The following is a 15945-nucleotide window of genomic DNA, read 5'->3' as shown; positions in this document are numbered from 1 at the left end:
ATTTTAAACTGGGTGCTTTCTGTCTTGCACCTTGTCTCCACTAGCAGAAGTTCAGTGAATCATTTATTCCCTCGGTAGTGCTTAAGTTATTCCTTGGTTCCAGTGGTTTTGCAAAAATGTTTCTCAACTGTTGAAGCAGAAGGTGCAAGCCTCAGTGCTCTCTCCCTCCCACTTTCTCTGCTTGTCTGCCAAATCCCATTTAGATAGATTTTCAGCCCAGAAACAAATAGGTGATGGAGGTTTGATGTAGTCAGCAGCACAGCAGACTTAGCCTGAAGGTGTGCAGTGGTAGGACATTGTGAGAATGAAGACTCGAGAAACCCCAATGCTAAGGTTTGAAGACTCTTAACCAGAGATCAGCCTCCTGGTTTTGCAGGTGGTCTAGAAGTGAAGGCCCTGCCTGCTCAGCCTCTTTGGTAGCGGGATGGAGGGCGCTGCCAAGGCGGATGCTGGTGAGGGAGGTGCCTCCAGTAACAGCTCACCAGGGACAAAAGACTGGGCGAAAAGGAAAAGGTGGTGGCAGGTCTAGGCCACGTTGCCATGACAGAGACTCAGGAGGATGACACTGGCCAGACGAGTGCAGGAGATACCTGGTTTTCCTTGAAGGAGGTGGAAGTGACTGTTCACTGGGAATGTGCTCGCCTCCATGGGAAGGGTGTAGGAGTGCCCACCCCAGCTGCTGCTGGGTGGCTCTGGTAGCCCAGGAGGAGAGGAGCTGGGGGAGACAGGCTATAAAGGGGAACACAACTCTCTCACCAGAAAAGACGTAGACACACAATTTGTGCACAGACCCATCCTGCTAGTACTCTGGATGGAAAAAATGGGGAAGAAGATAAATTAAAAAGCCCAGGCTGTGCTCAGCTGCTGACTGGAGAACAGATGACCTTCCAGGTCTGCCCACCGAGGCTGCTGGCCAGGGGTGGCTCGGGTGCATACATGCCTAGGAAGTAAATGGGACCCTTCAGCAACGGTTCAGTATTCTGTGTGGGCACCTAATGCAAGGCTACCAGTGGCTTTGGATCAAAGCCTTAAGTGACTGTGAGCTTGGGTTAGATGTAAATAGATAGCCAAAGAGAGAATGAATTCAATAATTCACTGCCAACCTTCTCATCTACCTAGCTGCTTACAGCTGATCCTTCTGTTTTTTCAGCTGTATCAGTGGCATGAGTTTCAAGGACAGGGAGCTTAAGAAAACCAAAACAACCCAGGGAAGAAAAAAAGACCTTAGATTTTATTTGTTCTTGATTTAATGCTATATTACAGTTTGACATCACAGGGTAACATAGTGGAGCTATAATGTGTCAGGTTAAATACACAGTGCACAAGTATTTTCTTCACTGTGTACATCTATATTAGGGCAATATCACAACATTTAAGATTGTGTCAGTATTTCTTCTGTACAGCTTAGTTGAATATTTCTACCCTAGCTATAGCAATCACTCTCCATACTGATGCTGTGATACCTGCCATGAAATTGATGTAGTACTGGTGTAGCCACACTGGGCGAGGTGGAGTTTGTGAAAAGAGGCAGTTGCTTTTATTAGACTGATTGTGTTATGGTTGGGATATGCGGACACATTTCTAGGTGTATAAGCTTTCCTTCCGACACAGAGCAGAGTGTCTTGCTGCCATTTCCAGACTGGGAGAGGGTGTGTGTGCCTCAAAGCTTGTTTTTTCCCCAGTTCCAGATGCACAGAAGTCATCCCCGCCCTGCCCCCTCCTTGAATCTCATTTTCGTAGGAGGTGTCTGATGTTTTTCGGTTGTAGGTTTGGGCTGTGTTTCTCTAGGGGGACTGACAGGGTTGCTTGCACTCCCTGGAAGGGGGCCAGGACTCCTGGGGAGGGTCAGGGGAAGCTCCCTGCCAGGGAAGGGAGGGCGCAGATCCTTGCAGCCAAGTCCAGAGGTGAGCGATGTGTGCAAAACACATTGGACTTCTGCCTAGTCGCAACATTTTCTCAGTCCTTAATACTCAATAAAATTTGTCTGTCTCTTGAATTAAAAGCCTTTTATTTTGAGGGAAAGAATTCACTAAAAGGTCCAGGCAGATTCTCCTGAAAGACTTGGCTGACGTGAATCCAGTCATGCCTATGTTTGCTGCTTGCTTCAGTGGTGTTTTGTCTCTATTTAACACCTACCAGTTCCTGGGGATTTTCTCTCATCTGGCATCCTATTCCTCTTGCACCAATGTCACCCTTAATTTTCTTTTGTCTTCTTTTACCTAAAAGGCTCAGCTTTGGACCAACCTTCTTCCCCACAGGAGCATCCCTGTCAATACTCTTTAGAGTCCATGAAAATAAAGTGCTCTGGCTGCTGCTGGTTAGCTAAAGGCATTTCTCTGCATTTACTTGCTGTGTTTCTGACTGCTTTCCTGGGCTTTCTCATTTATTGTCTCCCAGATTTAAAAGAAAAAAAAAAAAAAAAAAGGCTGTTTTCTTTTCACTCACTATACTTGGTTTTTTTCCCTTTGCTTCTGTATAAATGAAAATGGCACTTCCTCCGTGGTCTGCAGCTCGAGCTGAGAGATTACCAAACTTATTTTAATTGGTGGAAAAACTCTTTTACCCAGTTTGAAATATTCTCTTCATCAGGCCTAATAACTTTAGACTAGATTTCTGTTAGCGTTGTCTTATCTTCTTGATGAATGAGTGTCCTAGCTTGGTTCTTGATCACATCCCATCTCTTACTCTCTCAGCGCTCGGAAGAGGACTGCTTGATGGCTGCTAAAGAGTTTTGCGAGATGTTAGTTTCCTTCAGTGCGTTGCTCTTGCTGAAACAATACTCGAGAATAATTTTGAAGACAAACCGTTTTTTGTTCAAAATCTGGGTAAAATGACACCTGGCTTTTCCGTTTGTAAATTGCCATCGTCTGGCTTTTTTTAATTTTCCGAGGCCATTTCTGGAGACAAATCTAAAGCCGTGTGAATGATGCTTTCGGTATTCTCAACACAGGAATGATCGTCAAACCACGCCTTCTAGGGTTTCACTAGAAATTTCTGCCCTGGCATATTTGCCGCTTCCAAGGTGCTGCTGCTTCCCAGTCTAATTGTGGTTTCTGTTTTCTTTTCCTGACTGTGCTGGAAAGCAATAACCTGCTTTGAATGCCAACACTTAACTAGTGCTCTTGTAAGTGATGACTGTTGTGCTCTAAGGGAATTGCTATAGCTTGGGAATTGGTATGGCCTCTGTCTTCTCACCCATCCCCGTTAGAGCAAATCAAGTAACAAAGCATTTAAGCCTTATTGTCCATTTAATTCTGAGGCATTTTACTGTACTATAAAAAGATTATCAACACGAAGTGGTGCTGCACCGTGGTGCTGGCCATTGCACGAACACTGCTGCAAAGGGGGCTTATTTTCCTTTTACTGCTACAGGTTTTTCGTAAATCTTTGAGCTGTTTCCACATAAAGCTTCAACCATTATTGCCACTGATGCAGCTGCACCATTTTTGGAGTGCAAATGCTCATTTTCCTGGCACACAGTAGATGCATCTGTGGAGTTTATAAGGAGATTCCACCGTGCACTGAAATCAGGCATTAGTTTGCATAAAGTTTGTCATTTATATCACGCAATTCCAAAAGGAAGGGAAGATCACAGGAAACGTAATCCATCCTTGTATGTTAGATTAATTTATATAAATCTGCATCTGAGCCTTCCTCTATAAAAACTGTGGGGGTTTTATGAAGTGTGGGATGCTCTGAGACTTTCCATTAAGTGTTACTCGCTATAACAAATTACCATTATTATCCTGTGCATTTCTATTTCATAACATGTTGCGGTTTTTGTTAGTCTTTTGAAAATAATAAAACAGATTAAACTAAACAAGAGCTGCCCAGGGATAATAACAAAGTCTATAAAAAGAGAAACTCTCCAATTATGGTTTACAATACTATTAAATCATAAGAGGTCTTAAAAAAGGTTGGATGCGTCTTCATGTGTACAAGTGGATAAAAAGCACTATATTAGAGCCCAGGGCTGCTGGTGATTATATACCGTAACTGGATATGTATGGGATTTGTCTGCGAGCCCATATTCTTGTGGCATAGACCCCTCTGGTTCTGGGTCTGCGAGGATGAATCACTGAATCCCACTTGATTTCCAGGCCCTCTGTATGGGGAATTTCTTACCCGAGGAGGTATGTCCCTGCCTGACGACTTATCTAGTGCCCATGGCTTGAGGGTAGCATGGTGCACAGTCCCTGTCCTGGAAATGCTATTCTTCAAATGAGGCAGCTGTGCCGGGGGGAGGGAGGGCAAGTGGTTAACTGGGGGTACTGGTAGATGTTGCTTATTCTTTAAGAGCAAGAGTGATTTGCGTTCTTCTGGAGAGCTCTTTTACAAGCTCTACTCAGTGGACCTTCAACAGCTGGTGCCTGTAAGTCTCCTTCTGAGAGCAGAGCTATGTAATCTCTTTTCCTAGGGTGGATGGTGGAGGAATGGAAAAGCTGCTGTAGGTGGCAAGGGAAACTACACTGCTCTTCCTGGAAAACATCCATTAGCCTGAACAAAATCAAGGGATTTCTGTGTTAGGGCATATGCCTCTTATTTTGGTATACCTCCTGCTTGGGCATGCAGTTTTGGCAGTGCTCTGCCTTGGGTGTGACACTCTAAACCACACATGCTGCAACACTTGGACACAAAGATGGGTGTTGGGACAAGAGTCTTTGCTTGAATACATGTTACAGTGCAGCCTTCTCCGCCCTGATGGGGCATGTGATCGATGCTGGGATCTCTGTCATGAATTTTTATTTTGGTGGTGGCTTGGGTGATGCTGATTAGCTCTATTAGAAGACAACTGACAGTGTCACCTAGTATAAGAGACTGCTTCTTCCCCTCCTTTCCCCTGGGTCTCCTGAGGGCCTTTGCATTTGAACTGCCATTCACCACTTCTCAGGAGGCTTAGCCCACTCTTTGACTCCAAGGACTCTTCCAGCAGAGGTGTTGAAGCAATGCAAAACTCTTCTTCTCTGAGTGTTCTGTGGGCGGCTCCCCTGAGGAAAGACCTCCTTGTCCGAGATGGTGGTCTCTCCTCTTTCAAGTGTCTCCATTCCTAGGAACATGGTCACTTGCTTTATTCGGCCCCAAATCTTTAGAATACTATTTGCCAACACCTTTCTGGTTTGACGAGCAGTCATTTCAAAAAGCCTGGCTGGCCCGAAGTATCTGCTCTCCTAGCTGTGTGCTCTACCAAGGCTGTAACCTGTATCTTAGAAGTTGTGCTTTAGCTCAGACAGATGTTACAATCTTCATGCAGAAGTGAGTAGGGTCTTCCAGCCCACATAATGCTGCAAATTAGAAATGGTGGTAGTACTGGTGTCTTTTGGGCTTGCAACTTAAAAAATGAAAGATTTTCCCTATTTGTGAGCCAGTTTAGATGTGGAAACATAAGGACTAACCTCCTCTCCCGTAACAGAGTACAGTTATTGCCTCAGAGCTTCTGTTCATGAACATCATGTTGGAGAAACACCGCTTCTTACTTAATTTCAAGATTCCTATCTCTGTTTTACTTTCTTTGTTTGCTGAGCTGTATACTGTGTATAATTACTACAAGACTCCGTGATAATGCTGCTGCCAGTAAACAAAGACAAGACTGAATCTCTGTAAGGATATTAAAGTTTAAGAAGGGAGAAGTTATTTTTGTTGATTTACCCATCCCTTCCCACTCCCTTGCCCAGAATTTGCTCCGTAGTTGCTCCTCAGTGGAACAAATTTGGCTGTCCATAGTAGGCTGCCTTTTTTTGCCCATGGGTGGATGAGCATGGTGGGGAGCTTTGTCAAGTTCTTGTGGTTTGGATTAGAGCTGTTTGGAGCCCCAGATTTGCTCACCCATTTGATGTACAATAAACTCAACCACTGCTAACGTTTCAAAATCATTCTGCTGGGATTGTTTCAGAACAAAAGAATGTTTCCTTCATTGCCATGTGGCCTAATTTCTTATGACAAAGAGCTTTAGCAGCAAAAAACACTGGTGTGAATATAGCACCTGCACACACTCATGTTTAGTGTTCGTGGACCACCAAAGATGGTATTTAAAACATACATCGAGGCATGCTTGCAGTCAGATTTTGCTGTTTAATGGAAGGCTTATCTGAATACCATGGTGCTGTTATGTTTGTGTTTTGTTCTGCTGGTGTTTTTTTTTTTTTTTTTTTTTTTCCTTCCCCGAAGAATACACAGGGGAATAGCCAATCTGTGAGGCTGAGGCTTTTACATAACTGTTTTCAATAACTTACGTTGGGTAATTTGCAGTTTACAAGCCTTTTTGACTTGATGTTTGCCTCAAGAAGGGGTGTGAAGAGCACACCCTGCCTTTGGGATCGGTGACCTGATGGTGGCAGGAAGATCCATCCCCTACAAGATTCTGCCTCTCCTGCCAGTAGACCCGTTTTGCAGGATGGGAAGTGGTCAGACGTGATCCCTGGAGACTAATGAAAGACTTTTTTTCAAGAATGTTGTCAGATGTCGTGTTTTTGGTGATTGGTCCTCACATCTTGGCCAAATAAATAAATAAATGAGAATCTCTCACATTTTGGTGCACGGGTTCATATCACCTGATAGCTTGAGCACTTGTCCTCACTGTCCTCACCTGCCCGCATCTGGTTTCTCCAGAAATCAGGTTGCCAGAGCACACTTTGTCATTTGGGCGAGAGCGATGGTGATGACTGTGCTCCATCTGGCTGATTTACAGCCAGAAAAGATTAATTTGTACAAAGAACGGGTCCTGCAGGTGGTCCCTGCCATTGCACGTGTCGGCAGGTGCCTCCGAGTGGGAACTTCACCTCCTTTGGGGCAGGGTGGCCCTGTGTTGCCCCTTGTCCCCCGCAGCGTGCTGGAAAGAAGATTTAGGCCTGGGGGTTCCTGCTGCTGCAGCGTATTTACAGCTGAAACTGTGTCTGGGTGTCTGTTACTGTTACATTTGTTGTGGTTTGTCATTCTGTGCTGGTAGTAATGAGGGAAAGTGATGTATGCTGCTGCCCTGAAGTGGCTTGCAGGAGGAAGGGGGCGGGGTGGGGGGAAGAAAAAGTCCCAACTCTTCACATATTCTTGAATCACACAGACTGATGTCTTGTCAAAATGTAGCTGCATCAACCCATACATCAAAGGGAAAGGTCAAGTCATGCTAAAATCTCGCTTTTCCCCAACTCTCTGGGTTTCAGCTATTGCCTCCACAAACACTCCAGTGGGAGCACAGCAGGAATGCACAAGTAAGTCTCCTGGTCTGGTAAAGTGAGATTGTCCTGGAAAATGCAGCCCAGGACACATAGCACTCTGTTGCTTCTAAGTAAGGAATGTAGAGAGTATTTACAAAAAGGGTATGTTGCCTGGCCATTGCAGACATACCACACCTCCTCTGTGTTACAAAAAAACCTAAGGTGCTTGCATAGTAGCAGCAACTCAGTGGCTTTGCTGTTGTGTCAGGCATGTTGTGGGAGACCTGGAGTCTGTCAGTAACAACAGGAAGGATTATTGTCCCTTTAGCATGTTTACAGCTACATTCAAAATATTTAGATTGAGTCTTTTTTTCACCAGTGTCTTGTCTATTTTTTTTTTTTTTAGCATTAGTACTTCCAAATTCCTTGTTCATGTATGGAGTCTTCCCTAGATAGAGGCACCATGTGTATGCATGTGTATATGTGTGTGTATATATATATTTGTCCAAATGTGCAGATGCAGTTAATTCTAAAGAGAATCGAGTTATCTTCTACTGCATGTAAGGCAAAGCCTGTCAGCAGCTGTTAAGCAAGCTGGCTATAAAAAACAGTGACCAGAAAAATGTGTTAATACACGCTGTAAAACAAATGTCATAACAGCTTGTTATATTTGGTTTTTTATGATCGACACAAATAACGAACTCTAATTGTCTCATCGAGTCTAGGGTGATGTTAGCTAACTTATCTATCTTTAACATCAATGCCCTTATAAAAATGATGCTAACTATTAGACCAACTTCTGAGTGTAGTCCTGCTGTCAGTAAGGCATTTAAATAAATGCTTAACCTCCAGTATGTGAAAGTATTTTGAAAGTTAAATGGGAATAAGTGTGCCTGTAACTCCAAGCAGATGTTCCAGCGCCTTACCGAGTCCTTGTCTTGGCTGTTCCCAAGCGAAAGCACCTACTCCATAGTAGAAAGTAACTACCTGTACTGTAAAGCTGCCCCGTGGCTGAGACAACCGCAGAAGGTGCCAACAGGGAAAGAGGACAAGTGCCGTGCTTGTGATGGTGGACGGTGGCGTTTGCTGCTGAGGGAGCACAGGCATCGTCTCGCTGCAGTGAACTGTACTGGGAGGGCACAAGCCTCTCCCATCTCGGTGTCAAGAAGGCTGCCAAATTCAACCGCCTATTTTAAAAACTGGGGAAGTGGTTTCTCTTCAATCAGATAAACCAGACGTTCAGAGTGATTTTCACTAATTAGTTTAATAGCACTTACATTAGAAGACTGCAAATCAGACAAAAAGCATAATTTAGAGTATTTGAAAGATGTCCTCCTATTACAAGACCTCTCCGGTCTACTAATGGTTCCCTTTTGTTTCCTTACAGGTTAAACATATTGCTGGCTGGTATGAACCCCTTCTATTTCCACGCAGTGAATGTAATTTTACACTGTCTAGTGACTCTTGTGCTGATGTACACTTGTGACAAAGCTGTGTTCAAGGACTGTCGACTTGCTTTTGTCACGGCGCTGTTCTTTGCTGTGCATCCCATTCACACCGAGGCTGTAAGTATGTGACACACAAAAAAAAGAAACGGGTGATACAGGAGCTAAAAATAAATGCATACTTTACATTTTATTTTTTTTTAAAGAAACCTCTGAGTCATACAGAATATGGTACTCGTGATTTTTTTTCTGTGGAGGAACAAAGGTGGGAATATACTATGTTTAACGTAATTTGCAGGAGTCATTAAGAAAAACGTGTATTCATGCTTGCCAGCTTTCTACTCCGGCACAAAATTCTAATTCACGGTCCTAATCAGAGATGCCGGGAATAAACGGACAGTCATTCAGCTGATGAAAATGTCGAGGCTTCTGAAACCAGAAACCTCGGTGAGGCTGCGCTCTCCTGCTGGGACATTGTTGCTTGCCTTCAGCCATCTCCTATAGTCATCAATTTAAGGGAGAAAAAGTGAAGGGAGCGCTAGTGTGTGCTCTGGAGGAGATCGCTCAGATAGAGGTGATATGACCCATGGATTAATTTATATTGATTTCAATTAAAAGCTAGCAGTATCATCTTCAGAAAAAACTTGTTAGCTTAATAAACATCATGGTAAGTTTACAGAACAACAGCTCATACTGGACATTTTTCTGCTCATTATAAGGAAGCACTTAAAGACATCATCATGCTAAAACTGCAGTCTGTTAGTGTGGGGAGGTACTTCTGTAGATAAAATAAGTCTTGCCGTCTTTGAGAAGGAAATGCAATGTCTAGCTATCCGTACTTAAAAAAAGAAATGCACTCGTTAGCTGAGATAGCATTGACATCACAGGCTCTCCTTACGAGCCTTTGTGAATGAGTGAGGGAAATGAAACGGCTGCCGCGGCTGAGAACTTTTCAGGAGAGATTACCTTAATAACAAAAAGCCACGAGCTTTACAGTTACTCCCTGTGCTGTCTCATGTGAACTAATCAGCTAGGCTCCCTTTGATAATGCAGCTTTATATTATAAGGGAGGTTTTAGAAGAGGCACTCTTTGAATTTATTTTTGTCTGGGTCAGATCTTAAAAAGGTTAAAATAAATGCCAGAGTGCTGAATATAGCTTAATTATGTAATCTCAAAAGAGGTGAAATTTCAAAGGGCCTTTTATTTGCTTTATGGGCAATTTTTAGATCTTTATGAAATGGAATATTGAAATAGTTTGTAAAAAGAGTGTTTATACATTCTTCTTCAGTGCTCTCTTATAAAAAGATTTGGTTAATTAATATGTAGAAAAAACTCTCATAAACTCAGATTATTCAGAAAGAGAATAAATTACATACTACTCTATCACTTTTTGGTGATAAGGTTCATTCAAATATTAATTCTTAACTCATTCCTATATAATAAGTCTTCTCCAAAGAGTTGCTCTTTCATTAGTCTTTTTCTTTAACAAATCTCAGTTCTGGGAGTTGGATGCGTGTCTCATTTGAGCCTTATGATACAAAATTAAAACAGATCCCTAAAAGTGGCATTTCTCTATGCAACTTTATTAATATTTTAATAAGCAAGTAAAGAATGACTTAACTGTTGGCTTACTCATTTGCTTTGCCAAGTGAGAAATGCAGCAGACAAAACTGAGCATGCTCCCCGAGCACACTAACCAAGTAACATTTCACTGTATTGAAGGAGGATAACACTGAAAGATAAAAAACTTAAAATAGTAGCAGTTAGCGTGGATCATTGAAACAGTCACTGAATGTGCATGCCTTTTTATATATGTGCTTTTACACCTGTGTGTCTCTCTTCGTTTTAGGTAACAGGTATAGTAGGCAGAGCGGATGTCCTAGCCTGTCTACTCTTTCTGTTGGCTTTTCTCTCCTATAATAGGTATGGCTCCTTGCTATCGGTTGTGATAATATCCTGAGGTGCTCTAGTCTGAGGAGGAGACAAAGGGGAAACCTGTCGGTTCTGGGTGGCTGTTGGCAGAGGTACTTCCCCCAGCGCTGCTGCCTGGAAGTGCCCTGGCCCCTGCTTTCAGCTGTGGTGCCAAAGAAGTGATGCTTAGGAGAACAAATAAACATAGAAAGAGAAGTCAACATTTAAGTTCCCCCCTTCCTTTGACATTACAGCTGACCATACGCTAGAGGAGGGCTTGTAGAGCTAAAAATTATAAAGAAATGTTTTCAACTGAAGGCAAATTGTCTGCGTGTAGAGTGGAGAATGGACGGACACATGCTTGCCTTTAAAACACATGCTGTGACCGTGGGACTCCGTAATACCTGGTTTGGGAGAGTTAAGGATTGTGTCTAGACTGTTCGTCATCCTTTTCAGATGAAAACTTGGCACCGTTTGCTGGTCTGTGTCCTGAAACTGTGGCTGAACAAGTATAGATAAAGAAATAGCTTTACTTGGATGGGGTTTCTGCCCCTTTTGCATTGTTATTTCATTTAGGAAAAGAACCGCGTCATCATGGCCGCATGGAAAAACTGCTTATATCCCTGTTGGGCTGCTTGCTACAAATCCATAGCGCTGTTTTCATTAGAAGGTTTCAAAGGCGTAAAACTAGTAGTGACCCCGCAGGAGTCGGCTTGTTTGATTTTGGTTCTTTCTTACCACCTTCCCTCTCATACAGGCTTGCTGCCCCGTCTATTAATGATTAGGACACATCTTTGACTCAGGGGAGTGTGGGTGGGGTGGAGGAATTTTTACTCGCCTGGTGCATTTTGTCACATAAGGAGAATTAAGCATGTGTGTTCTAGATGACGGAAAGCAGGTGTTTTTCTGCCCTTTCTGTCTTTGTACTTACTCTGCCTTCCTCTGACTGTTTCAAGTCCACTTTATCTTTCTGCTTCTCTTTTTTTCCCTCCTCTGCTCAAATTCTTGGTGCGCCTCTCAATATTTGTGTTTTCCCTTCCTGTCCTGTGTCTAAACCGTTCCTCATTCATCAGCAAACAGTGTAGATTGCTCATGTCGCTTATTACCAGCATCTTAAGAAATTAAGGAAAAGCGTCTCAGTATTTGTGTGAATGGAGTAAACATGAAAATAACAGAGAAGTTAAAATATTTATGTGAAATCTATTTTTCAGGAGTGTGGATCAGCTTTATGTTGGGGAACATTTCCCTCCCACTGCCTCCCCATTCTTTTTGCTGCTTAGTTTATTCCTTGGGACGTGTGCAATGCTGGTGAAAGAAACTGGAGTCACTGTGTTTGGTGTGTGCTTGGTTTATGACTTCTTTTCCCTCTCCTGCAATGGACTCAAACTGTAAGTAACTTGTTATGCTCGCTGGGCTTTTCAAGTGTTGCCACCTGTGTGTGCAAAATATGTATTATTATATACAGCACTGTGGGAGATGGACTTGCCCCGCTGAATTAGATGGCACACATTTGACAAATTTGGAGGGCACCAAGGTTTCATTCTGTATTTTTTTTTTTTGTTACTCTACTGCTGCCTGATAACTTTTGCTGGGTAGATAGACCAGATGTGAAGAACTGATCTCTCAAATGCTCAATTCACTCTGGCAAGACTAACATTTATTTTTTCCGTGGGAGTTCTGACTGAAGCATCAACATCTTAAAATTTCTCTGGCAAACTCCTATTTGCAACGTCTGCTTGATTATTCAGTCACAATGTCATGGTTGTAGAAATATCATATGTTGTTTAGTAGTAAAATCAGGTTTGATCCTTTCTGTCCTTACAGAATGGAAAAAGAGGGAAAATATCCAGCCAGTTCTGGGATCATTGGAATAATTAGCAGCTCTCAGCACTCACTGGAGAAAAATCAAATACTTTGAAGTTTGTATTCCTCACCCACTTAGTGTCACAAATAACTATGCTATTCTATATCTCCATTAAAATTCAGAAGTCTTTTATTTGATAGAAGCTGTTTTTTATCCATTTCTCTCCCAAACCATACCTGGTGCAAATCTATTGACGAGTGAACATCAGAGCTTACTGCCACTGAGAATGGGAGGTCTCTCCTGCCATTGCTTCTCCTGTTCCCACTGGTGCTGCCCCACAGGCTCTGGAGCCTGTCATGCCCCTGCGTGAGCTAGTGTATCTAGGTTATAAAGGACACTGAATTCATGTTTCTGCAGTAGTGAATGAAATCAGCTCCCAGAAGGGTTTGGGGAGTGCCAGAGCTGGCACAGTCCGAGAGCAGCAAATGCAGGGAGAGAAGAGGGACCCTCCTCTTTCAGGAGCATCCTGGCTTCCCTCCCGTTTCAGCCCTTCCTCTAGGTCCTGATGGGGGATGGACCAGGTTTCAGGCCCACCTGCCCTCCCTCCATCCCCTCTACCACCAACAGCAATCAGGGCAGATACAATGGATCGGCAGAGGATTTCTCCTGTTTTGACCGGATAAGTAATTCATAACGATGTAACTGGCGGGCAAGTAGCCAGCGAGTAGTTTTCTGGGGACTGACAGCTGGCACGCTTGTTAACACTTGCATTTACAGTCTGCCAGGCACGTTCCAGGAGCTACACAAATGTTAATTAATCAGGGGAAAATCTGTGCCCTCCTCCTTCCCCCTCCCCTCAATCTCCCCCTTCCTGTAGGTTCACATTCCAGTGGCCTCTCCAGGTTATTTCTTTGCTTCAGTGGCATCCAGTTGCCCAGATGTGGCCGTTATTTAGCTTGCAGGAATGTAGCTCTGTAGTCCAGATGTGCTGCACTTTCATATTTGCTCTAGTTGCACGTATTGTGCACTTTTCTGTCTGTTTGTGGTGCTCAGGATTTTATGACTGTATTTGACTTTTTTAGGGGGCAGCAGAAAACCAGCAGCCTCTACATACTGCTGAAACTCATCTCCTTCTACTCCTTCCTCCATATGGGAGTGCTCGTCTTCTGTTGCTGTTGGGTCTCTTCCTTTAGATCTAGTTAGGCACTAATAAATCCTGTCCTCCCAACATGCAAAGACTTTGTATTTTGGATTAAATAAAATGTCGTCTGTTCTAGTTAGATACCATGTTGTGCTGTTTTCATAATGTTCAACCTTTTGATAAGTAAATGTGAAAAATAAAAATCCTTAAATCCTTTTCTTTCCCTTTTCCCCTCTTTTTTCCCTTTTCTCTGCATGTGTAATCAGGAGAAATGGGGGGATCCACCAGAGACCTGCCCGGCAGTCTGCGGCCTCTCCCTCTGCCTCGCTGCAGGTCCCTCCGGCGGGCCGGGAGAACGGGAAGCATCGCTTTGCTCACCGGGGCACCTGGAGCTCCTGCCACCCGGCATCACCCGCGGAGCAGCGGAGCGGGGGCCTTTCTGTGCCCAGCAAAGCCATGTGGGCCATTCGGAGGTACTGCTGGCTACCTGCCGCTCTGTTGTGGTTTAGTTTGCAGCTGATCCTACCTTAAAATGTCAAGTCATTCACTTTGTTTTAGCCATTTTTATCCTGAAATGTGCTGTAATTTTTCTAATGCTGCTGAAGAGGGAAGAGAGGAGAAGGTGGCAGGAGGGTTAAGGGAAGAAAGAGGAGGGAATTGAAAAGTGCATTTCTTCTGCTTGGGAAGAGAAGAATATCTGAGGATTGTCCATGTCCTGAGACTTTCTATCCTGATATGATATCGGTAGGCAATGCTCTCCTTCCCAGCTTCTCCATGGAGAAAGCCAAAACTGTAATGCTAGTTTGAATGTGAAGAGGGGGAATAAGGTGCGCGTATACAATAATGCCTGAAGTGAGGTGAGTGCAGTGCAAGCAGGATATTATGTGATACTGCTATATATCTATATATACACGTTTGTAGGCATAATTTCTGCACATGGATATACATACATGTAGATGTGTGTATATGCATATTTATGTATATATATGAAAGTAGAGGTGATACCCACATCTGCTTTATGCCCAAGAACGTGCATATAACAGTGAGAGCCGGGCTCAGGCAGTAACAGAAGATTTTCCACTGGTCGCGTCCAGCAGTTCTCAGCACGTTCATTGTGCACCTCCCTGAGGAAGGAAGGGCTCTCCCGTAACTCAGGGCCACGCTCTGGCACAAGACCAGCACTTGGTGCCCTTATTCCTGTGGAACAGCACTGAGTTATAAGAGTGTTTAAGGGGGTGTGACTCAGCAGCCGCCCCATGGATCTGTGCCAGAGTCCGGGTGTTTTTCCTTTTAACCTTGACCTTTGTGCAATCTCCCTGGTAGCCGTTGCCCAACTTGCCCTTTGTGGCTGATTTTTGGTTTTAACTACACTCACAGTATGATTTTAATTTGGAGACCTGTAATAATGAGTTGCCCTGCACTACCTATTCCTTGGAAAAACTGTTTTGTTCCTTAAATAGATCAGGAATTACCTGCTGCAGTTCTCTGATCATTTAATGGTTGGCACCTGAATGGGCCCCATGGAGCACTCCTGAAACCTGGGAAAGGGAGTGTTTTATTCACACATAACACCCCTCATTAATTAGTTCAGTAGGAGCTGTTTGTTTGTTGTTGTTTGTTTGTTTTTTTATCTTCTTGCCGCATCAGTATTGATGGCATATAGGCATTACATGAGATCTGTAACTTCTCAGATCACACAGCCTGTTTCCTCTACCTGTACTTTAAATGGTTCAGCCCACGCGAGAGCTTCTGCCCTACAGGTGTTTTGTCTGATTGGTCTGACTTGGGGATGGTTGGGTTTTTGGTTTTGTTTTTCACAAGGAAGGGAGTGGGTTTGGTCGTGTTGCCTCTCTGTGGGAATCTGTGACACAAAAATGGTATGGAAGTCCAGGCTTGTCAGAGTGGGTAAGCGCTAGCTGCTCCGGCACGGAGACTCTTCTGACCATTGGGAACAGCTTCTAAAGTTGTTTGTTTGAATTTATTTCTTCTCCTGTATCCCCAAATGAGTAGCACAATTGAAAAGCATGGGTGACCCTGGTTCCTTCTGATATGCCAGGCCAGAACGGGCTGTCCAAAAGCCTCATTTAATATCTTGCCTCTCAAGTTTAGGACCTGGTGGGGAGCAGTAACCTGAGCACGGCACTGGTGCAGCTGCTATTCCTGGGCTTTGCTCTCTCCCAGTTTCTCTCAATGCTTTTGTTCTCTTTGATACCTGGATTTGTTTCCTTTTTCCCTGACAGATACTATGGTAGAGGGTATCAATATAAAAAATGTCTCCTGTCTTCCTCCATCTTCTTGTTCCTTGTTTCTTTTACCCCTGTTTCTTTCTTTCTTCCTACTGCTCCTTTTCCCCCTCCTTTGCTTTATACTTTTTCCAGATGCCCTCCCTCTGCCCCTGCTTTTGGGAATGTCCCTTTCTTACACTACGGGGAAAGCCTCTGGTTTTCCAGCCTCTTCAGGAGAGGCTGCAGAAGTTGTGTTGGAGAGACCGTGCA

The 15945-nt window shown here is 43.8% G+C and overlaps 1 protein-coding gene across 1 annotated transcript in view; it reads left to right on the top strand.

The window, feature by feature from the left end:
* The window catches only part of TMTC1 (transmembrane O-mannosyltransferase targeting cadherins 1), a gene marked incomplete at its 5' end in the record, with an annotated part of 146260 nt that overhangs the window by 3978 nt on the left and 126337 nt on the right, over positions 1–15945 (top strand). The window contains 4 exons of the mRNA XM_082308520.1: positions 8536–8713; positions 10444–10517; positions 11717–11893; positions 13717–13923. Of these exons, the coding sequence (XP_082164646.1) occupies positions 8536–8713; positions 10444–10517; positions 11717–11893; positions 13717–13923 (636 nt within the window). The remainder of the gene's footprint in view (positions 1–8535; positions 8714–10443; positions 10518–11716; positions 11894–13716; positions 13924–15945) is intronic.

This window comes from Platalea leucorodia (genome assembly GCF_965183815.1).
Source record: "Platalea leucorodia genome assembly, chromosome: 4".
Taxonomy (NCBI): Eukaryota; Metazoa; Chordata; class Aves; order Pelecaniformes; family Threskiornithidae; genus Platalea; species Platalea leucorodia.
Note: the sequence above shows the minus strand (reverse complement) of the source record. Positions and strands in the feature narration are given on the sequence as shown.